Source organism: Oratosquilla oratoria, chromosome 17 (assembly GCF_046742065.1).
Source record: "Oratosquilla oratoria isolate Oo_2021 chromosome 17, ASM4674206v1, whole genome shotgun sequence".
NCBI classification, from domain to species: Eukaryota; Metazoa; Arthropoda; class Malacostraca; order Stomatopoda; family Squillidae; genus Oratosquilla; species Oratosquilla oratoria.
The window spans coordinates 32,577,593-32,603,245 of NC_134793.1; the positions used below are offsets into that span (position 1 = coordinate 32,577,593).

General features: G+C 37.5%; 1 protein-coding gene across 3 annotated transcripts; it reads left to right on the forward strand.

Annotated features, from left to right (window-relative positions):
• Positions 1–59: 59 nt before the first annotated feature.
• On the forward strand, positions 60–25,653 carry Hacl (2-hydroxyacyl-CoA lyase). Of its 3 annotated transcripts, none has more exons than XM_076200901.1 (11): positions 60–161; positions 5,149–5,242; positions 5,844–5,952; positions 8,478–8,647; positions 13,165–13,349; positions 15,704–15,885; positions 16,839–16,999; positions 18,188–18,367; positions 19,976–20,115; positions 22,373–22,587; positions 25,244–25,653. In XM_076200901.1, the coding sequence occupies exons 2-11, from the start codon at positions 5,168–5,170 to the stop codon at positions 25,528–25,530; spliced, it is 1,704 nt and encodes a 567-aa protein (XP_076057016.1). In that variant the 5' UTR covers positions 60–161; positions 5,149–5,167; the 3' UTR covers positions 25,531–25,653. The 3 variants fall into 3 exon arrangements, with proteins under 3 accessions (XP_076057016.1, XP_076057018.1, XP_076057017.1); XM_076200903.1 differs by having other exon boundaries at positions 74–182; XM_076200902.1 differs by lacking the exon at positions 60–161 and adding an exon at positions 474–627.

Consider the following 25,653-nt stretch of genomic DNA (forward strand, 5'->3'; position numbering starts at 1 on the left):
GCTTTTGGGAGAACTTGATGAGGTGGGGGGAATATTGTGTCCATTTGACATCTGCGGCTAATCTTTTCCGGGAGGGGTGGGGGTGAAGTATATCTCCTCGTCGTCTCAACGATAACTGAATCTACTAACACTGCAGCACCTTCCTTACAACTCATATCAACGTAAATTAATTATCTGATAAGGTTAATTGTGTTGTCAATATTTTAATTTTTTCAGTTTCTAAGGTTAAATTCATTATTGTTGCCATGAACGCCTAGTATCTACACCTAACTATTCTGTAGTGATGCTGATGGCACTAGACTAGGCTTAGTCATGGGTATGGCAAAATGATGGAACCTGAGCAAAATTTTTACTCGTTTCTTTTCCTGATTTTTGTATTTTTGTTATTAGTATCCAGCATAGGTTATACCTTTCATGAGAACAAAGGACAAATTCCATATTAATTTTATATATAATATTTCGTGCTGATGTAGATCTCATTGTGATGGGTGAATTGAATCGCTCATCGAATGGAATCATTGAACATCAATTCAAACAAGAATCTCTTCCCATGAATCGGAATTTCATATTGGTTTACTTCTCATGGTCTTGCTCAACTTGTTTCTGAACAAACCTACCACCCTTCAGGTAATATGTTACATATGTTTAAAATTTCTGAAATTTGATCGTATTAGTGATACATGTTTCCCCCGTTACCGCTGTGTGGTAATTCTCCAGTTATATTAGTAAAATATCTATACAAGTCCACCACCCTCCCATACACAATAAGGATGTTGTAAATCAAAATTTTAAAGTGGAGTTCGTACGAATCTGATATTTCCATCTCAACTTTTCGATTTTTCAGGGGAGCAACCCCCACCTATGGGGTTAGCGGGAAAACGAATAAATTTTGATAGAATTAATACCAGAATCGGATGAATAAGTTCATAAAATGATGATTAAGATCTGTGAGTGAATAAATTATCTCGGTCAATGTTATCCAACCTAACCTAATGTAATTTAACCTAGGCACATTTTGGAAAGCTTACAAGAACAAAAATTTCACTTTATTTTTAATAATAAAGATCAGTTTTTTTCTATTATTTTTTTTTTATAAATACATCACTGCAAATAAATAATAATGATGCTATTGGATTTTTAAAATGATATATGACATCTCGCTAACTCTGCCATTAATGTTTATTTGAATGACTGCATTAGATGACAAAAGGAGTGTGCATACATTATATAGACTGAGAAAATTTATATCATGAAAATACATTTGTGGGAGATCCTCATTTGTTGTAATTGCCAAAGTGAATTGATCTAGAGTAGAAAAAATTATGCATATGGTGGGCTGCTATAGAAATAGTACTGTCATCGCTTCCAAAATTCCCTTTATCAATCTTTTACACCACAAATTATGATCAGGCATAAAGGTAACTTCGGAGATCATCAGTTCCCTGGAGTCCATTGACTGGGATTTTGAATTTTCCCATCTAGATCCTGATAGTATCCTTTTTTGTAATATTTTCAATCCTTTGATTCATTTATCCTGACTAAACACTTGTCCAGTAATTATTCTTCTCTCAGCTTCGTCCTATTAAACCCACCCCTTTCTTAGAAACATTAGAAAATTATTATGGATTAATTATAGATTACCACATAGTACTCATGTAGAAATTCCCTTGAAGCTAGTAGTGCTTTGTCAATATCTGGATATTGATTACCAGTATTGAACTTAGCTATTTTTAGTCAGGCCAAATATGAATCATCTCTTGCAGATCTACTTACCTTTAAAAAAAAAAAATCATTCTTATAACCAAAATATAAAAGCTGATAGACTCAGTATTGGCCCATGAATCTATATGCCAATAGACTTCTTTCCCCTTATAATTGAGGTAGCAAGCCAAGGCACACACCCATCTCATTCCCATCTCTCACCCATTTCAATTTCAATTTAGCTTCCCATGAATGAAGTATCATCGCTGTCCCCTGCCCACTGCCCAGGTCAGAACTAGTGCAACAAGACAGCATATCCACAGCAGGGACAGCCACCTCATTTACTTAGTGACCCTCCTCATGTGAAATAGAGAAGAAAATGAGAAATCCCTTCAGGCCTTGTCAATTTTTATTCCATTCACAACCATTCTTCAATAACACCTATCTCTTGCCTTCTCCCTTCCATACTCAACAAACATTCCCCTTTTATTCAAAGCCTCCTTTACTCCAGCCACTCATCTCATTCTTGGTCTTCCCCTGTAGTTCATGTCATCCACCTCTGCCTCCTACACTCTTTTTGATAGTCTTTCTTCACTCATTCACCATTCCCAACCCTAACGCAATTTCTACTATTCATGCAAAAGCTTTTGAATGCCCTTAACACATTTTTCTCAATTTCATATATCTTCAGTAGCTCCCACAATGCTTTCCTGTCTACCCTGTCATAAGCCTTCTCTAAATCCATAAAGACCCAAAAAACATCCTTGCCTTTTGCCAAAAACTTTTCACAAATCTACCATACAACAAAAATTTGATTCATGCATCCTCTACCTTTTCTGAACCCACACTTCTGTTCACTAATTACCCCAGCTCCTCTCTCAGTCCTTTCAATTAATGTCCATATGACTTTCCAACTACTGTCAACAAACTGATCCCTCTAAAGCTACCACATTCACATTTATCCCCTTTTCTATGTAAAGCAGAATTATATACACTCTTCCTTAGTCCTCTGGCACACTCCCCTCCCTTAGTTACACATTAAACAACCTTACCAATCAATCCACTGTAACTGTTTCTCCCTTTTTCAGTCACTGCACATGACACCCATCCAACACAGGTGCCTTACCAACTCTCATGATTTTCATTGCTCTTTATACCTCATCTTTTCCTAGCTCCTCCTACTGCCACAATCAATCTGTCCCTAATCTCCTCTCCATTTAACAACTTTCTGAGATACCTTTTTCACCTTACTACCTTCACTTATATTAACACTGTCTGTCTGCACCTTTTAACTTTTCCTTTCCATTGATTCACCCACCTGTACAAGTGTCAATTAGCAAGTGTTGGATTAAGAGACTTAGGTGTACTTATTCTTAGCTTTTGTATTAAACACAGTGTTTTCTATCATCAGCTTCCTTTCTAGACATATTTCTAGTATTATGAGTGTCCACTAAAATTCTCTACTACAAGGTGGACCACAAAATGTGGAACCCATGTATCTGTTGATAAATTTGTAACAATGATTAAGTTTGTCCTTTTTTAAGATTTAGACTGAGGAGACCATATCAATTAGAAGTCAAGTGAAAAAATTCATGGGCAACTTAACAAAAAACATTCTGTATCACTACCTACTTAGAGACAAAATCATGCAAAATGGTGCAAGCATAATACCTCAGGAAATTTATCTTCAATAATTATTGACAGAAGAGCCAAATTTTTTGGTGGATGATCAAATTTAAATCTCATAAAACAGTAAGCAACCTCAACAAAAGTATCAGACCCTCTAATGGACTAATGGAGAAAAGGTGACAGTGAGAACTCTAGAATATGTCAGTGCCATAAGAGAATTGGTTGGAAAGAGCCCAAAGAAATCCACGGGCACAGCCAAGAGTTGAGAATTCCACTTTGGAAAGAATATTGCTCTAGGACCTTCAGCTTTACCCATACAGAATCCAGATCACATATCAGCTCACAGCGCTGATATGTGCAAATGTGTTGTGATGTGCCAGTAGTTCTGTGAGAAAATTAGAAAGGACTCCAACTTTCTTGACATTGGTTTAGTGATAAGGTCCATTTTCTGCTTTTTGGCCATGTCAGCATGAAGAACAATGTATTTTGGGGCGCAGTCCTTAGATAAAGTGCTTCAGAGGACTGCACTCAGTCAAATGCACAGGCCATTCTGGTTTGAGAATGACAACAGTAATGTAGTTATGGTCACAGAAGAGCACTAGATTATTGTGTGGAACTTGCCATGATGTGAGCAAGGATGAACAATGGTTCCAACAGGATGGAGCAACTCCGCATACAGCGAACATCACAATGGAATGGCTAGACAAGAAATTCCTTGATTGACTGATCAGTAGGTATTGTGAAGCCAAGTGTGCCCAGCATTCACCAGATTTGAACCCTCCAGATTTTTTTCGTGTGGGGGTTCTTGAAGGACCATATCTATGAGAATTTTCCTCAGTCCATTGCTGAACTGAAAGAAGCCATTGCCATCAAGATTACAGCCATCAAGTAAGAAAAATATGTCAGAGTGATCACCAGCTTTGCTCTCTGGATTCAGGAGTGCCTGAGATGAGATGTTGGTCATTTGGAGCATATACTGAAATAGTTTTTTATTGAGTAAAAGGGGAAAGTCTATTGAGCAGGGAAGAAAGTAAACAAAGGATAGGTATAGGTAGAGAATATTTGTGGATGACTATATATTGATGTGGTCCAAAGGAATTTCACTATGTCTTCTCTATTTTTGCATGAGGGGACGTGGAGAGATGGTCACTGTGTACTGAAATGGTTGGCCCTGCTATGGATGTGGGGGACAGGGCTGATGCTTCTTCCACAAGGAGTTATTATAAGAGAAAAAAATAAGTGACAGATGGGAGTGGGATGGATAGGGGTGGGTGTATGTCTTGGGTTGCTACTTCTTTTGGTAGAATTATTACTATTACTGTTTATTATTATTACTACCATAACATATTTTCTTGTTATTTTAGCTTGTACAGTAGTTGAAAATGTGTTTTGGGCAGGCATAGGGTTCAGTGGTAAATGTGATTTATTGATATTTTCCAAGGTTGACTTATATATACCTAATTGTAGTATAGAGGAAAGGAACAATGCTTGGATCTTGTCTCCTACTTTCCAATTGATCATATCTAGCCTCAAATTTATGTACAGCCCCAACTTGATCTATGTCCTTGATTTCCAGTTATCATGTTTAAATTCTAATTTATTCATTGTCTGAACTTGGGCTATATCACCTTGTAAGCTATTTCAAGTATTTATACATCTATACAGAAAACTGTATCTCTTCACATCCTTCAGACAAATGGTCTTTCTTAATGTATATATACTTTGATTGCCATAATTGTGAGTATTCATGAAATTCATGCAGCAAAACAGCCATTTGATAAAGTATCCCCAATTTATTACTAATATTTTACATTTCAGGAGAAAAAAAAGTTGTAGAATGGGTGATGATATTGAAGGTGCACAGGTGCTGGTAGAGGCTCTAGCAGCTCAGGGAGTGGAATACATGTTTGGGGTGAGTTGGATTTATCAGCCAATGTTCAAATTGTCAGTAGAGAATCTCCTATGTATGAAACTCTGATATATGAAGATTCAAAGGTACAAAAAGGGAAAAGCAAGGGCAATTTTCTCTAGACAAAAGGCATATGCTTCAATGGTATGAAATGAAATATGATTAAATAATGAAAATACTGTACAGAACCAAGTTTACAACATGAGGGACTGCAGCGCCAGTCACATTTCAATATACAAATTACACTGGGGAACAATGTATTTGGTACCCATCATTTGTCCTTTTGGCTTACTATTTGCATACAATTGCTGTTATGTATAAGTATACATATACCAAGGGCTTTTTCCCTTTTACAAGGGAGATAGCCAAGTCAAAAGGCATAATTTCACTCCTACCCATTCCACCATTCCATCTCCATTATTCACCCCTCCCTCCCTCTCATCTTGGCTCCTCCTGGATGATGTTCATGTATATGACGGGTTATGTATAAGTGATATTTCATTTTTCTCTCTACATGTTTATAGTAATTTTCATTGCCATAATTACCTTGTTACTTTTGTATGACATTGATTCATGTACAAATTGTAAGCATTATTTATTACAGGTAGTGGGTATCCCTGTTGTGGAAATTGCTGTACATGCCCAGCAAATTGGTATCAAATATGTAGGTATGCGCAATGAACAAGCTGCCTGCTATGCTGCACAAGCAATTGGTAAGTTCCTTTACTGTTTTCACCACTTGTATAGTGCTTTCTATAGTACATAATGTTATTGTACAAGTTTTTGTAATATGTTTATAAAAAAAATCTCTTTACTAAAATAGTTTAGATATTGTCATTTTTTTCATGGCAGTGTATTGTTTTTGTCATGGGGATCACAATGGCAGTATTATTACACAGAAGAGAAATTGAAAGTGGATGTAAAGTGAAGGGGAGGAAAAGGGAGAGAGGCAGTGGTGGTGAAGGTGAGCAAATTAAATGAAAAGGAAAAAAGAGAAATATTACCTGTAGAAGCTGAGAGAAGTATGGGAATGGAGGACAAAAGAGTAGGAAGTAATAGAGGAAGAATGGTATGTTCTAAGGTGCTCAAAAACAGTATTTGGGGTGGGAAGGAAGGAAGAAAACAGAGGGAGAGTTAGCAAATGGTGGGATGAAGAGTTGAAAATGGTGGAGGAAGAAAAGAAGTGAGCAAGTGAGATTGGTTGCAAAATAGAACTAGGGAAGCATATGAGAAGTACAGAAGAGAGTAGAAGTAAAATGTAAGGTAAGAGAGGCAAAGGGGAAAACATGTTTGATGGAGAATTTTGAAAATGAATAATGTTTTGGAAGGAAGTGGAAAGTGTGCATGGGAGGGGAAGTCAGGTAGAGAGGGAAAGGTAAAGGGTGGTGACACAGAGATGATAAAGGAAATTAAGACAGTAAAGGGAAGATGGGTAGAGTATTTGAAGGATTTGGTAAGTGTAGAGGAGGTTCAGGAGGATCTGATTAAGGCTGCATTGCTTTTGAACCAGGGCAGTGGGTGGGATACAAGGACGACCCATCATCCATGAGAAGCTAAGATGAGAGAGAGAAAAGGGTGGTGGAGGGGAGTGGAATGGGTGGGAGTAGGTATGTGCATTTGACTTGGCTACCTTCCTTATAAGGTGGAAAAAGTCCCTAGTATATAATTTTTTTTAATTGTGTGAATTTTTGTATGTAAGCAAACTTTTAAACACATCCTAACATTATTTTAAAAATGAAAATGTTTGTATATATTTTCTAATAATTTGGTATGAGTTTGGTTTGAGATGAGGTGATTGGGAAGTATGATAGGGGTTACTAGGCTGGATAGAGTGAGAAATGAAGAGGTGAAGAGGAGAATGGGGGTGGAAAGGGAATTGGGAGATAGGGTTGATGAAAGAGTATTGGGATGGTTTGGACACATGGAAAGAATGAGTGAAGAAAGATTAGTAAAAGAGGTGTGGAAGGATGGATGGGGTAAAAGGGGCATTGGAAAAGAGGAGAATGTCTGTTGAGGAAGGATGGGAGAGGACAGAAGATAGGATGGAATGGAGAATGGTTGTGTATGGATGATGCTGTGATGCATGAGGTGGAGTGGGTGGGGAATGGGGGGGTGAGGGAGTATGTGTGAAAAATAAATTAATGCAGCCCGAAGGGATTTCTCCCCGTCTTCTCCTTTTCTGCATGAGGGGATGGAGGTGGAGGGGGGTCACCGATTTAATGAAGCGGCTTTGCTGTAGATGTACTGTGTCTTGCGACACTGCTTATGACCCAGCTCAGTGGGCCAGATGCAGGGATGACCCGTCATCCAGGAGGAGCAAAGATAAGTGGGAGGGAGGGAGAGGGTGAATGGGAGTGGAGTATGTTGGGGATGGAATAGGTGGGAGTGGTTTTTATGCTTTTGTTTTTTGGCTACCTCCCTTATAAGGGGGAAAAATCCTTTGATATATGTATGTTTGTATATATATATATATATATATATATATATATATATATATGTATATATATATATAAATATATAAAGGCCAAGACTGGAGTACGCAGTGACACTATTGACATCCAGTACTAAAAAGAATATAAAGAAACTTGAAAGAATCCAAAGAGCAATTATGAAAATTGCCCCAACACTTTCAAAACTGTCATATGAGGAGAGATTGTCAAAGCTGGAATTGCTGACTCTGGAACAAAAAAGAGAAAGAGGTGACCTATTGACCATTTTTAGAAGTCTTTGATAGAGAAGACTTACTAAATTGGGATAAGAGAAATACGAGAGGACATGAAAATAGAATAAAAAAGGACAGTTATAGAAGGGACCTGAAAAAGAGCAGCTTTCCACACAGAGTGGTGGATGCCTGGAACAAATTGGACAAAACAATAGTGTGTGGAAACACCATACATGAATTTAAGAGCAAACTAGATACATACTGGGAGATACAAAGACAGGGCACCATGAGTGTAGCTCCCCTTCCTGTAAGATACAACTAGGTAAATAAAAAAAAAAAAAAAAAAAAAAAAGAAGAAGGGGTGGATGTGCTGTGTCTTGTATATGTATGTATCTATATATATATATATATATATATATGTAATTATATATATATATATATATATATATATATATATATATGATTGTGTAATTATATTTATATATATATATATACATACATGCGGTGTTTGTTAATTTATGACTTACATTTTCATATTATAGTACTGTACTTATATATGTTTTCTTTTTTGTATAGGATACTTAACAGGACGACCTGGAGCATGTTTGGTAGTTTCTGGTCCTGGATTGTTGCACACCATTGGGGGTCTTGCTAATGCTCAGAATAATGGCTGGCCAGTACTTGTTATTGCTGGTGCCTCTGATGATGACCAGGAAGGATGTGGTGGTTTTCAGGAATGTCCACAGGTTAGATGAATATTTTAACCCTTCCCCTTGTAAATATTTGTTTTCCAATAATCCATTAAAAGGAGTATATACACATATGTATATACATATATTTTCTATTAAATAATACAGCATACTCAGCACTGGAAATCTTCTTCCTTAAACTTTCTATCCTTCTCGCTATTTTCCTTTCTGTAGGAGGAAGGGAGAACACAATATCACCAAATGGAACCATATTGATTTTGGAAATAAAAACAAATTCATTACTTACAACGTTTCGCCTATGCTTTAGGCATCTTCTGGTAATTTTAATTTTTAAATCTACAAATCATGATCATATATACAATGTATACAAAATGAACTAGGATAGGTACTTTTTGTTTAAATTCTTCTTGGCGCCCCGTGGGATGCCCCGAACAGCTCCAGGGTTCCACACATATTTAATTGTATATTAATTGCTGGTAGGAGATTCTTTATTAATACAGCTTCCAAACATTTTAATTTTCTCTTATTGGTGTTCTTTGCTAAAATCGATGTACTACTATTCAAAACTTCCCGCGAAATATTCATCTTATGAATTTTAGAAACGTGCGATTTTATTGCACCATTCTGCATATGAAAAGTAAGCCTTTGAGACAAAGTTTGAGTTGTGTGTCCAATGTACTCGTCATTGCAAAGCGCACCGTCTTTGTTGAAAGGGCATGAGTATTTGTACACAACGTAACTTTGTTTTGAAATATCTTTTTCTCCTGATAAGTTGTTTTTCATGATAAGTGATGCAGTTCTGGGGTTACGATAGTATATAACCAATTGTAAGGAGTCCTCTTGCTTCTTGGGTTTACAATTTTTATGAATGATATTTTTAATGACTTTTTCAAAATATCATTCATAAAAATTGTAAACCCAAGAAGCAAGAGGACTCCTTACAATTGGTTATATACTATCGTAACCCCAGAACTGCATCACTTATCATGAAAAACAACTTATCAGGAGAAAAAGATATTTCAAAACAAAGTTACGTTGTGTACAAATACTCATGCCCTTTCAACAAAGACGGTGCGCTTTGCAATGACGAGTACATTGGACACACAACTCAAACTTTGTCTCAAAGGCTTACTTTTCATATGCAGAATGGTGCAATAAAATCGCACGATTCTAAAATTCATAAGATGAATATTTCGCGGGAAGTTTTGAATAGTAGTACATCGATTTTAGCAAAGAACACCAATAAGAGAAAATTAAAATGTTTGGAAGCTGTATTAATAAAGAATCTCCTACCAGCAATTAATATACAATTAAATATGTGTGGAACCCTGGAGCTGTTCGGGGCATCCCACGGGGCGCCAAGAAGAATTTAAACAAAAAGTACCTATCCTAGTTCATTTTGTATACATTGTATATATGATCATGATTTGTAGATTTAAAAATTAAAATTACCAGAAGATGCCTAAAGCATAGGCGAAACGTTGTAAGTAATGAATTTGTTTTTATTTCCAAAATCAATATGGTTCCATTTGGTGATATTGTGTTCTCCCTTCCTCCTACAGAAAGGAAAATAGCGAGAAGGATAGAAAGTTTAAGGAAGAAGATTTCCAGTGCTGAGTATGCTGTATTATTTAATAGAAAATGTCTCCAAGAAAACCTGCTCCCTAAATTTACCTATATATATATATATATATATATATATATATATATATATATATATATATTTACAGTATATATATATATATATATATATATATATATATTATATATATTTAGTATATATATATATATATATATATATATATATATATATATATATATATATATATATATATATACATATTTAATTATTATGTATTTGTGTAATTAACATCCTAATGTAAATATGTATTTACTGTACCTAGTTGTATTCTACAGTGGGGGGAGCTATTCTTGTGGTGTCCCGTCTTTGTATTTCCCAACATCTGGTTTGTTCTTAAATTCATGTATGGTATTTGCACAGACTATTGTTTCATCCAATTTGTTCCAGACATTTATCACTCTGTGTGGAAAGCTTTTTTTTCAGATCTCTTCTATAACTGTCCTTTTTGAGTTTCTTGGTATTATTAGTGTGACTAGAATTTTCTTTACCATTTCCTCATCCAAGTAATAAAAAGCCACCTTTATTGATCTTAACAAATTATAGGTTTCTCTGACTATTTTGTTTATCTGTTTGCCTGATGATTACTCCTAAGTCCTTTTCAGATCAACTTTCTTTATTTCCTTTGCACCAATTTTATATTGTCCTGATATTCTTTTTTTACTTTTTCCAAATTCCATTGTGCTACATTTCTTAATGTTGAAGTCCACTTCCCACTTCGGACTCTATTCCCAGACCTTGTTGAGATCTCTTTGTAGCGATTCACAATCTTTTTCCATACCTACTTTCTTTAGTAGTTTCACATTATCTATAATACAGGTACTTTGCAACTTATAAAATTCATGAATACTATATATCAAAATTACTTACCTTAGTATATGAATTAATTATGAAAATGTCATGCAAAGTATAGTTTTTCACCATTTCTGTCTCTTCCACCAAATACTCCTAATCTTCATTATAGATCACTAAATGTTCACTATCATTATGCATACTGTAATATAAAACAAGTGGATGTGTACTTGGAGAGAAAGAGACGTGTACTGGAGAGGACAGAAGTGAAAATTAGTAGGTGTTAGACAAAGTACATATGGTGCAGTTCCAGGGAGTGAAGGTTATGTAGGTGGAAAATTTCAGATACTTGTTGTTGTTGCTATTGTCATTCCCTAGACTGTCTGGCCAATCAGTCCGGTTTCCCTGAAGAATGTCATGACTGGAAAAGGGTTTTCCCACCTGTGTATATTGTATTGTTGGTGTGTATGATTGTGCACAATGCAATCTTCCATAATTTGTTGTATGGGGTGAAGTGTTGCATCCTGGACAGTTATATGTGATGTGATCATCCAGCCTCTTCTGGTAACTTAGAAGGGCTGAATGGTGGTTAGACCGCAGTCTGTGTGGGAAACTGTTTTTTTTCCAGATCTCTTCTATAATTATCCTTTTTGAGATTTTTTCCATGTCCTCATGTGTTTCTCTTGTCCCAATTTAGTAAGTCCTCTCTATCAAGTATTTCCATGCCTTTCATGATTCTGTAGATGGTCAGTAGGTTGCCTCTCTCTCTTCTTTGTTCCAAGGTCGGTAACTTCAATTTAGCCAGTCTCTCTTCATATGACAGGTTTGAAAGTGGTGGGGCCATTTTTGTGGTTGCACTCTGGATTCTTTAAATTTTCTTTATATTCTTTTTGGTACTGAGTGACCATAGTGTTGCAGCATATTCCAGTCTAGGACTTATTTGTGTGGCTAATATTTTTTTAACCATTTCTTTGTCTAAATAGGTAAATGCCACGTTTATTGATCTTAGCAAGTTATAGGATTCTCTGACAGTTTTGTTTTTTGTTTATCAGGGGACAAGTTGTTTGACATAATTACTCCCAGGTCTTTTTCAGATCCCACTTTCTTTATTTCCCATGTTCCAATTGTATATTGTCCTGATATTTTTTTTTACCTTTTCCAAACTCCATTATGCTACATTTCTGAATGTTGAAGTCCACTTCCCACTTCTGACTCCATTTCCAAACCTTGTTTAGGTCTATCTGTAGTGATTCACAGTCTGTTTTGGTTTTCACTTTCCTTAACAATTTAGCATAATTTGCAAAGAAGCTCATGTAACATTTCACATCTTCATCCATGTCATTCACATAAATAGCAAACATTATTGGAGCCAATACCAGTCCTTGCAGAACTCCACTAATCACCTCCTCCCAACCTGAACACTTTTTTCTGAGCACTAATCTCATTTTTATACCATGCAAGAAATCCTCCCTCCAGTTTAGTAGGTTACGTTGTATCCCTCCTATGTTTTCAAATTTTTAAAATAATTTTTTGTGTGGTACTTTGTTGAAGCGGCCTTGCTGTGGATGTGCTGTGTCTTGCAACACTGTTTCTGACCCAGGGCAGTGGACAAGGTGCAGGGATGACCTGTCATCCAGGAGGTGCTAAGATGAGAGGGAGGGTGGAGGGGTGTGGAGTGTATTCAGGGATGGAATGGGTGGGAATGATTTTATGCCTTTTCCTTTTTGGCTACCTCCCTTGTAAGGGGGAAAAAAGCCTTGGTATATGTATGTATGTATGTACTTTGTCGAAGGCCTTTTGTAAGTCCAGGAAAGCACAATCAGCCCATCCATCCCTTTCTTGTATTATACCTATTAGTCTTGATGTGTTTTGTAGGTTTCTTGGATATTATAATTAGATCAATACAATTGGTTTTCTCTCAGTGAAATGAAATATCTTGGTGACAGTCAGAAATAGATAAGATATTCTCACTCCTAAGTGGATTAACACAAATGCATCTGATCTTGCACATGCTAAAAGAAATATGAAAGGATCCCACTATTTGTTGACATATAATTCAGCTGAAACAATTTACTACCAACTCTTTCAAGTTGAATTATGCAAATGAAACCATATGTTGCAGGTAGAGGCATGCAGGTTGTATTGCAAGTATGCTGCAAGACCCCCTTCATTAGAAAGTATTCCATATCATGTTGCAAAAGCAGTCAAGAACACCATCTTTGGGAGGCCTGGAGCAGCTTATCTGGACCTTCCGGGCAACTATATTCGTGGTTGCATTAGCCAATCAGCTGTGCAGGATTTTCCTCGGTAAGTCACAAGATGTGGGCTTTAAAACTCTAGGGAAGAGAAAAATTTGTGATTGTCTCTTGTATTTGCATTTTACACATTCTCATCCACCCACAATAACAATATAACAGAAAGACCATATACTAGGAAATTATAAGTATAAATGAACTTTTGGGAGTAATCATCACAAAGGAAATATCCTCTGATAAACAGATAAACAAAATTGTTGGAGAAACCTACAACTTGCTGAGTTCAATAAAAGTGGCATTTACTTACTTCGATGAAGAAATGGTGAAAAAAATACTAATCACACTGATAAGACCAAGACTGGAATATGCAGCAACACTATGGTCACCCAGTACCAAAAAGAATATAAAGAAAATTGAAAGAATCCAAAGAGCAACTATGAAGATGGCTCCCACACTTTCAGAACTGTTGTACAAAGACTGTCAAAACTGGAGTTACCGACCCTGGAACAAAGAAGAGAAAGAGGAGACTTGTTGACCATCTATAATTTCATGAGAGGAATAGAAGTCCTTGGTAGAGAGGACTTACTAAAATGGGATATGAGAAATACAAGAGGACATGGAAAGAAACTCAAAAAGTACAGTTATAAAAGAGACCTGAAAAAAATAAAAAACTTTCCATACAGAGTGGTGGGCATTTGGAAAAAACTGGACAAAATAGTAGTGTGTGCAAAAACCATACACAAATTTAAGAGCAAACTAGACACTGCAAGATACATAGACGGGATACCATGAGCATGGCTCCCCTTCCCATAAGATACAATTAGGTAAATGCAACTAGGTAAATACAAGGCAGCCCTAGACATTAACTCAGCAGAGAAATCACTCATATGACCTTACCTAGTTGTATTATACAGGAAGGGAGCTATGCTTGTGGTGACCTGTCTTTGTATCTCTCAGCATCAATTTTTTTCTTAAAATCTTGAATAGTGTTTGCACACACTGTTTCTTTGTCTAATTTGTTCCAAGTATCTATCACTCTGTGTGGGAAGCTATTTTTTCAGATCTCTTCTGTAATTATCTTTTTTTAGTTTCTTTTTGTGCCCTCTTGTTTTTCCATTGTCCCATTTCAATAAATCATTCATATCTAAGATTTCCATTCCCTTCATAATTCTATAGATAGTTAGTAGGTCTCCTCTTTCCCTTCTTTGTTCTAGAGTTGGCCTGACTGTGCTTAGGTCTCCACTCCACATTGAAACAGTACCCTAACTGTCCCAGATATAACTACCACATTGAAAATATTGAGTACCTCATTCTACTCTGCAAAAAGGGCCTGGGGTAACAGATTGATTGAGATCTATGGGAAGGCCCAAGGATATTTGCCATCTGTTGTTGGGCTTTGAGTTTCCAGTCAGTGAAACTTGAGAGAAAATTATATTTACTCTTTTGTTAACAGCTCCTTCTGTCATTAGTGCTGGAGAGTCTATATTGGGAATGAATTTATTAGGGTTTATATTTAATTCATAGGTGGGGGATGGGGTTTAGGGGTTAGGGAGTGGTTATGTATTTACCTAATTGTAGTATACAAGAAAGGAGCAATGCTTATTGGGTCCAGTCTCCTATTCTCTTATTTTCTAACATACCTAGAGTCAAATTCATGTACGGTTCGAACTTAATCTATATCAGATTTCCAATTATCATATTTAGATTTGAACTCGTGTATTGTTTGAGCTTGGGCTATATCACCTGCCAAGCTATTCCACATATTTATACATCTATATGGAAAACTGTATTTCTTTACATCCGTTCATCACGTGGTCTTTCTTAATTTACTTCCATGACCTCTTAAAGTCCTCCCATCTTTAATTTGGAGATCTCTTCTATCAATGCAATCTATCCCCTTTAGAGACCTGAACACTATAATCAAGTCACCTCTTTCTCTTTGATCTGTGAATGATATTTTGATGCAGCCTGAAGGGATTTCTACCTGTTGTATATTTTTCTGCATAAGGGGGATGGAGAGGGGGGGGTTTGCCAATTAACTGAAGTGGCCTTACTGTGGATGTGTTGTGTCTTGCTGCATTGCTTCTGACCCAGGGCAGTGGGTGGGATACAGGAATGACCCATCATTTGTGATGAACCAAGATTGGGGGGAGGAAAGGGTGGTGGGTGGGAGTGGATTGGGTGGGGATGAAATGGGTGGGACTGGGTATATGCTTTTTGACTTTGGCTACCTCCTTGGTAAGGGGGAAAAAGCCCTTGGTATATGTATGTAATTCATTTATGTGAGAGTTGTATTTTATAACAGCATATTTCATAGCTTTGAAAATGTTATCATCCTGTCATAATATGTATAACACTAAATAAGAATTGTTCAATTATCTTCATATAGTAATGTTGGTTCTCCAGATGCCCTTCACCACCACTGACCTATGCTGATCCCAAAGATGTGGAAAATGCCGTTAGTATCATGAGCACTGCTGTGTGTCCGCTTATAGTTGTGGGTAAAGGTGCAGCTTATGCACATGCAGAAAAGGAAGTGACAGCTCTTGTGGAAAAATTAGGGTTTCCATTTCTACCAACACCCATGGGTAAGAACTTTAGCTAAATATTATCTGAATATTTTCTTGGTGCTAATATTTTGTAACAAGTAAGATATGTTGATTGGTCCTCTTCATTGTCGAATGTTTTAGGACATTGAACATAGAATGAATATTGGTTAACCTCATCCGTATGATGATGTATACACTGGTGTCATGAGGCATGAATGGATACATGGATGCTGGTGTTGGCATCTTGATCATATTTATTTTGTAGATGTAGCAAGAGTGACCCCTGAATTCTTTGAACTGGCTTGATCACATTTTCTGTGTTTATTAATATTCAGAGAAAGAAAAGGAATAATGCAATATGATACTCCCACAGCAATAACCCTCAACGCATATAAAAATTGCATAAAGTGTACCGTTAAGTTTTACTATTGCTTACTTGATTTTTTTTACATTGTCTCATTCTAAATAATCTATGTAATATGAAAAAATGACTAGTTTTTTTTTTTACCTCATGAGGAGGAATGGGCGGGGGGTGGGGGGTGGGGTAGTATATGTGAGTAAATTTTTGACGCAGCCCGAAGGGATTTCTCCCCGTCCTCTCCTTATGTGCAAGGGGGGACGGAGAGGGGGGGTCGCCGATTGGATGAAGCGGCCTTGCTGTGGATGTGCTGTGTCTTGCGACACTGCTTCTGACCCAGGGCGGTGGGCAGGGTGCAGGGATGACCCGTCATCCAGGAGGTGCTCAGATGAGAGGGAGGGTGGGAGGGGTGTGGAGTGTATTTAGGGATGAAATGGGTGAGAGTGTTTTTATGCCTTTCCCTTTTTGGCTACCTCCCTTGGAAGGGGGAAAAAGCATTGGTATATGTATGTATGTATTTCTAAAATCTCACATTCTAAACACGCATAACTCGAGAAATCCCTGTACATCTATGAAGTATTTCAGTAGAAGTATGGAGAACAATATTAGAAGTTCACTCGTAAATTTTCACCAGGCAAAGGTGTTCTTTCGGATACTCATCCCTTGTGTGTAGCTTCAGCCCGATCAAAGGCACTACAAGAGGCAGACGTAGTACTTCTCTTAGGGGCACGGCTAAACTGGATGTTGCACTTTGGCAAACCACCGCGTTTCAGCCAGAATGTTAAGTTTATACAAGTAAGTTTAAAAACAATATCATAAAAAAATTTAAACATGTACATCTACAGGGATATTTAGGTTTGAGAGAAATCTTCATTGAATTTAAGACTCTCTGTACTAAATTGTGTCATTACTATTGTTTCTTTTCTTTTTAATTTCACTTTATATGTATGAAAATAAAACTTCTTTGAAAGTATAAGTTGAACTTCATCATAAGTCAGTGCTATAATAATCTAAAACATAAAAAGTGAGTGGTATAAGAAAGTATAATAATTATTCATGTCTATCAGCCTCTCCTTCCCTCTTCCTCCCTTCCCCTTTTTCTCTCTCCCTCCCTTTCTATCTCTCTCCCTCCCTTTCTCTCTTTCTCTCTTTCCCTCCCTTTCTCTCTGTCTGTCTCTTTCTCTCTCTCTCTTTCTTTCACATCACTCTCTCACTCTTTTTCTCTCTCTTTCAGTCTCTTTCACTTACTCTTCCACTCTTTCTTTCACTTTCTCTTTCTCTCTTTATCTTTCAGTCTCTCTTTCTCTCTCTCTCTGTCTGTCTATTTCTTTCTCTCTCTCTCCCCTCTCTTTCTTTCATCTCTCTCTCTCACTCTTTTTCACTTACTCTTTCACTCTGTCTTTTCTCTCTCTTTCACTTTCTCTTTCAGTCTCTTTCTTTCATTCTCTCTTTCTCTTTCACTCTCTTTCTCATTCTTTCACTCTCTATCTCTCTTTTGTGTATGCTCATCATTCTCTTTCCTCTCTATCTCTGTACTCCTCATTCACATACTTTTCTTGTTTTCCACTTTTCTGTCTCTTTTCTCACTCACTCCAGTATCTATTTTCCTTCTTTCATTTCATTCATTAGTCTTCTCTCTGTCTTTATTCCTTTTCTCCTCTATACTTCTGCTGTCTCATCTATCTCCCTCAATCACTTTCTATTTGTATCTTGCTCCCTCAATTTTTCCTTTCAATTCTCTCTTTTCAGTGGATATTTTCACACATTGTATTTATTTTTTGTTAGGGTTTTATTTTACCCGGCTTACATAATGCCGGCTGGCGGGTAACTGACTACCCACGCTTGGGGCAGCGTCTATGAGCGTGGCTCGCAGTTGCTAGCTCTCACAGTAAAAACTCCTACATTTTTGTTTTCTCTTTTCAGATTTTCTCTTCTCATTTCTCCCTCAGTATTTATAATATGTCATTAATTTCATCACATCAGGTGGACATTTGCCCGGAGGAGTTCCATAACAGTATGCCCACAACAGTATCTCTTCATGGGGATTTGAAGGCAGTGTGTTCACAGCTGTCTCAGTCAGCACGTAATACACATTTTAGTCCAAGATCCTCATGGTGGAGAACACTAAAGGGCAAGTGTGAGAGCAATAAGGAAACCAGCATGGTAAATATATGGAAATATTATTAGACTAAGATTATTATTAGCCATTTAGTTCCTTCTCTCAATATACAATTTACTTCCACTCCTCCCTTTCCTGCCACATGCAACCCAAAATACCTAAAGCCATCCACTTCCTCCAGCCTTTCTGCTTAAGACTTACTTCCAATTCACTGCTGCCCTCTCCCCTTGTACATCTCATCACCTTAGTTTTACTTGCATTTACCTTCAACACTCTCTCCCATCACATACCTTCCCAAACTCCGTCACTAACTCCCTTAATCCCTTCTCTGACCCTGCCACAAGTGCAGTGTCGTCAGCAAACAACAACTGGCTCACCTCCCACTTTTCTCCATTTTCTGTAACCATCTCCAGTCCCCAATCCATTACCCTTACCTTTACCTCCCACACAACCCAATCCATGTAGACATTGAACAGCCATGGTGTCATTGATAACATGACACACCTCTGATGCAGTCTCACCTTTACCTCAGACCACTCATTCTCTCCATTTTCCATTCTAACACAGGATCTACTGCTCCTGTAAAAACTCTTGATTGCCCTTAACAGCTTTCCCCCAATCCCATATATCTACAAAACCTCCCATAGTGCCTTCATGTCTACCCTGTCATTAGCCTTTTCCAAATCCATAAAGGCCCAAAAAACATCCTTACCTTTTCCTAAAGCTTTTACACATATCTGCCTTACCACAAAAATCTGTCATTAGAAATATGCATCTGGAAATGGATGCAAAGAGGAGACTCTATGAAGTAATGATTGTGTTGATTGCATTGTATGGGTCACAGAGACATAGCATTTAAGAAAGGCAGAGAGGAAAAGTTTGAATGTGTATGAAATTAAATGTCTGAGAAGGATGGTAGGGGTTACTAGATTGGATAGAGTGAGATACAAAGAGGTGAGGAGGACAGCGGGAGTGGAAAAGGAGATGGGAGATAGTGCCAATGAAAGAGTATTGGGATGGTTTGGTTACATGGAAGAATGAATGAAGATTAGTAAAAGAGGTGTGGAAGGCAGAGGTGGAGGGAGTGAACTTGAGGGGATGATCAAGGATGAGATGGGGTGAAAGGGGTGTTGAGCAAGAGGGGAATGTCTGTTGAGCAAGGAAGTGAGAGGGCAGGAGAGAGGGATGAGTGAAGAGTGACTGTGTGAAGATGGTACTGTTATGCAAGGAAGGGAGGGGTGGTCGATGGGGGTGTTCATGTGTGAATGATATTTTGACACAGCCCAAAGGGATTTCTCCCTATCTTCTCCATTTCTGCATGAGGGGACAGAGAGGATAGGGGGTTGCCAATTTAATGAAGAGGCCTTGTTGTGGATGTGCTGTGTTTTGCGATGCTGATTCTGACCCAGGGCAGTGGGCCAGGAGGAGCCAAGATAAGAGGGAGGGAAGTGGGTGGATGGGAGTGGAGTATGTGGGTATGGAATTGGTGGGGATGGTTTTTATGCCTTTGTTTTTTGGCTACCTCCCTTGTAAGGGGGAAAAAGCCTTTGATATATGTATGTATATATGTCTCAACTGTTTTAAATGTGATAATTTTGTATGATAAGATGGTAATTAAAATCAGTTACTGGAATGTTTTATTTTTCCTTTAGGAAATGGCTCATGATACATCAGAACCCTTGAACTACTATGCTGTTTTTCACCATCTGCAGCAGGTGTTACCACAGGATGCCATTATTGTTAGTGAAGGTGCAAACACTATGGATATTGGAAGAACATTTCTCCTGAATAGGTAATGAGTTTATGATAAAAATACATCTTTAAAATTTAGATGACATAATCCATTATGAGAACTGGAATTCATTTAAAAACATTAGGTAAAACTGAGTTAAATGTTATTTTGTATAAACATGAGCACTTGCACATTCTGGTGATAGATGTAGAAGAATCTGCCCTCTCAGGAGATTTATTGATAGGATTTGCAACTATGAGAAAAGAGGGCATGATCATATGTCCAGCTGAGTTAGGGATCTTAGTGAAATCATAGTTAATCCCATTTTAAATCAATCAGACTTAGAACCAGTATCTGTGATAAGAGAACCTATTGAGATAGATGGGGAAGATAACAATGCTAGATTGGATAGTAGTGGGGCAGAGTGGTCTATTCAAGAACAGATAACACAAGAGGAAGAAAAAGACACTCATAGTGAACACAACTCAGATGTTCAAGAAATCCCAGAAATTAATCAGAATTCATCAACTCCAAATGAAGCTTTGCTAATTGTGGAAGGTGATGTAATAGTCAACATTATTGCATTCCAGAGCAATTAACAGAGTAGAAGTGGAGTTGGAAGGAGACACTGTAGACTCTGAATTATAACCATCCCAGAATCAATTAGGATAAAAGGTTTGAAATTGGAATTGGGAATTTATAAGACACACAAGAACAAGGTAGAAATATTAGTGATTAGTACTTTGAATAAAGACATAGTGTTAAGAAAAGGTACGCAAATAGGATGTTTTCAAGTCTGTCAAAGACCCATTAAGATTTTACATGAGAGTCCTGAAAAGGCGGAATCACCAATTTCATTAATCTGTTCAATTCAGGAAGAAACAGATTTGGGGGAGAAATGTATTAGGTTCATTTCCATGGCAGTTTCACCTTCACCCATATTAACCTTAAGATTCTTCCTTCCACTCCATTTGTTTTCCTATCTCATCATTTACCAACAGAGCTACCCCTTCACTCCCTTGCCCTTCACATCGAAAACGGGTCACAAGGAGCATAGCTCTCGTCCCGTAAAATACAACTAGGTAAATCTATTCCCCACCACACTCCCAAACTCAAAGTCACCTTCCCTTTCAACTTAGTTTTACTTATTCTAACACATCCATCTTCCTTCTCACAAACATACTGCCTATCTCATCCTTTTTACTGTAATCTGCACCACAACCACGCACATTTAACCCCTTCCATACGGTGCCGCACACGTAGGCGTCATGGACTTAGATCTCGGTGGCAGCAGCCAATGCCAGCCGTACGACGTGTCGTAATAATACTCGCATCATAAAATATAGTCACCGCTTATATCGATCGTTCTCTCTTCACCCGTGAATTTTGATAACCATAGAAAATGCGATTACAAAAGAATTAGAAAGAATGTCATTATGGAGGGGCGACTACAATAAATATAATCAAGACGCCGATATGGCAGCCTCGCGAATACACTCGCTCCCCATGACGCCTACGTGTGCGGCACCGTATGGAAGGGGTTAATGACCCAAATTTTAGAGTTTTGGTTGGTTATCTTCTGCCAGACCCTCTTATGCCTCGACTTCTCATAAGATAATAATACAGGGAGGAGGATACCTAGTCCTATCACTCCATCTCACTTTGTCATTTGTTATAACTTACATGGGAATCATGGTAGCAGAATTTTTTCCCACCCCAACCACAGGAGACTTAGGGGCCAAGAAAAAGTATTCTCAAAGAAGTGGTACAGGACAGTTTCAAGGGAACAGCATAATAGAGGAGTCATAGTACCAATTAAAGTAGCATCATTCCTCCCGTAGAAATTTTACTCTTACATAGACAAAATGATGTGTGGATCTAGTCTGTAGGGCCACCACAAAACAGTCCCAAAAAACAATGGCTGCATGCTACTGTGCAGTTGATACTGTACAGTAACATGCAGTCAATATCCCAGTATGGGGAAATTCCCTGTGCAGTGAAAGCATTAAATGGTTCATGATAATACATAGACTGAGAAGAGAAGTTAAACAGAGACTGAAGAAATATTATGTGAGCAAAGTAAAGAAAAAAAAAAAAAAAGGATAAATAAATAAATAAAATAAAACAGGAAGATGGTTTATTTGATTTTCATTCCATGTCCTTGAGGGCACAGATCTCATTGGGTAAATTGTTTTCAGTATGATTTAGAGATATAACCATGTTACAAAAACCTAAATTTAGATATGATTTTTAATTACAGTTTCATTACTATCTTTACAGCTGAATTAAACCTATTTCTTACTTACCTTTTCTTTAGACTGCCCCGACATCGACTTGATGCTGGAACATTTGGCACAATGGGTGTTGGTTTGGGCTTTGGAATTGCTGCAGCATTGTATTGTCGTGATTATACTCCTGGTAAGCGTGTCATCTGTGTTGAAGGAGATTCTGCCTTTGGATTCAGTGGAATGGAACTTGAAACTGTATATCGCTACCAGTTACCAATTGTGTTCATCATTGTCAATAACAATGGTAAGACTTTTTCCTTTTGATAAAGAAAATACTTTCAAAGCATAGCCACATATGACCATTCATATTTACCTAACAGTATTTATCTAATTGTATGCAAGAAAAGAGCAATGCTTGTTGGCTCCTGTCTTTTATTCTCTAATTTATCATACTTAGCCTCAAATTCATGTATAGTTCCAACTCAGTCTTTATCCTCAATTTCCAATTATCATATTTACATTTGAATTCATCTATTGTATGAGATTGGGCTATATCATCTCCTAAGCTAGTATTGTCAACTACATATGTGACAAGAGATATATATATATATTTTTTGTAACTCATGATGGCTATTAGTTTCTCTTCTGCTCCATGACCTCTTTAAATGTTATTGTATCACTCCTATCCTCGCTTGTTATTAACCTGGTCAAAGTGCAGGGATGACCTGTCATCCAGGAGGTGGTAAGATAAGAGGGAGGGTGGAGGGGTGTGGAGTGTATTCAGAGATGGAATGGGTGGGAATGATTTTATGCCTTTTACTTTTTGGCTACCTCCCTTGTAAGGGGGAAAAAGCCTTGGTATATGTATGTATGTACTTTTTTCATGGTATGGAGAAGACAAATTCTCTCATCAGATTTTCTTTTTCCCTTTTTAGTTTAACAATCTCTGTCTTCTAAGCCAGGCTTGTTTCTTTCTTTTTTTCAGGCTTCTGCTCTAGGTCATGTAATCTTGACTCATGGGAAATAAATAAACCTCTCAATCATTTCAACACATTTGTAATATCACCTCCCAAACTTAAAAAGATAGTTACAGAAGAGATCTGAAAAAGAATAGCTTCCCACACAGAGTGGTAGATATCTGGAACAAATTGAATGAGGAAACAATGAGTGTAATATCACCTCCAAGAAGGAGTTGCTTCCATCTCAAAATCTTTTACCTCTGTTTTAGCCCCAACACCACACTGATCAATTTCCTCAATGGAATTACTCACCCATATTTGTGGGAAACCTTCAAAATTTGCGATTTGTAATATGAATACAACAAAAAAGTCAACACTATGTATTGTAATCAAACTAAAATTAATTTTTATCTCTTGTTTCCTATCACGAGTGACAGAGACGAAAAACTCACTAGTTTCCCTCTCTGAGTCTCTCCCAAAGTTGCAACTAGCAATTTTATGCCCCTACACTCACCCTGAATAGGGAAGTATCTTCAAAGTTAATGTAGGTGAAGGTGAAACTGAAATGGGAGATGTTTTTTTTTTTTGTATATGGACCTGGTAGTGAGAGGAGTGAATAGGAAAGGGAGGCTTTTGGATTGATTTAAGTGAATGTTTAGAGAGTTTTGGGAGGACTGTCAATGTACTATTGCTGGGGGATCTCAATGCTTGAGTAGAGGATGATCCAATAGATGGGGTGGAAGGCAATTTTGAAGTGTCAGGTATGAATTATAGTGGAAAGTTGATATTGGAGATGTGTCTAGAAAAGGTGTTGATGATAGCAAACATAGTATTTAGGAAAAGACTCAAGCATAATTTTACATGGGAAAAGGTAGTTGATGGAAAGGTGGTTGATAAGGCATTAATGGACTGTAGTGGTATCCAAAGGAAGGATAGAAAGAGTTTTAGATGTCCATGTTCTTAACCCCTACCATACGGTGCCGCACACATAGGCGTCATGAGGAGCAAGTGGATTCGCGACGCTGCCATATCGGCGTCTTGATTATATTTATTGTAGTCGCCCCTGTGTTTTTACATTCTTCCAAATGCGCCCTGAATCCCATTCTCTGTGGTTTTCAAAATTCGCGGGTGAAAGAGAGAACGATCGATATAAGCGGCGACTATATTTTATGATGCGAATATCATTTCGTTACGTCATACGTCTGGCATCGGTTGCTGCCCGCGAGATTTAAGTTCCGTATTGAAGTGGTTAAGGGAGAGAGAGTGGGGAAGTGTCAGATAATATTTTGGTATATGGAAAGTTAAGAGTGGAGGATAAGTTGAGGAAGAGGAAAAGGGCAGAAGGTATAGAGATACTTAGATTAAACAGTTTGAATGAGAAGGAACACCAGAAGAAGCTGAGAGAAGTGTGAGAGTGAGTGGTGGGATGATGAGGTAAAGATGGTATAAGGAAAAAATTAACATAGAGGATTGAAAAGTATCCAGCCATTTATGATTTCAAGAAATGGTACTAACCTAGGACCATGGTGCCCGGATCTCCTTCATAGTAGTCTCTTTTAGACTTGACACACTTCTCCCATTTCAAAATATTTTGCAAAATCCTCTTTTGGGATCTTCATCAGCTAGTTCATTGCACTCTTCTTAAGCTTGCCTATGGACAGAAATCTCCTAACAGTGATTTTATGTACATACATATACCAGTGGCTTTTTCACCCTTACAAGGGAGGTAGCCAAAAACAAAGGCATAAAATTCACTCCCACCCATTCCATCCCCACATACTCCACTCCCATTCACTTCACTGCATCCCTCTTATCTTGGCCTCTCCTGGATGATGGGTCATCCCTGCATCTTGTCCACTTCTTTCAGTTTTATATTTTCACTTATTATCTTATTAGTGTTGAATTCTTGAATGAGATTGAAAGCTCTGTCTCCAGTTAAGATTTCACACATGAAAAGTAACATGCAAATTAGAACTAATCTCATATTGTTTAATTCTACAGGCATATATGGAGGACTTGATGAAGAACTATTCAATGAAATTCAGAGTGGAATGGACACCCTTATAGCTACCCCGCCAACCTCCTTGCTTCCTAGTGTACATTATGAACGAATGGCACATCTCTTTAATAGGAAGGGATTTTTCTGTACATCCATAACTGACCTGGAAAAAGCTGTTGTCAGTAGCCTTGAGGACACAAAGAATGCATCAATTATTAATGTAATGATAAATCCCATGGCTCAACGCAAAGCACAGGATTTTGATTGGCTCACAAGATCAAAAATATGAAATGTGTGTATGGTACTATACCCTTAAAAAAACATAAAATGCTGTGTACAAATATTTTGAAGAAAGAAAACAGATTTTCACTTGTGTATCTGGTTCTTTAATGAGTAAAGTATTTAGATTTCA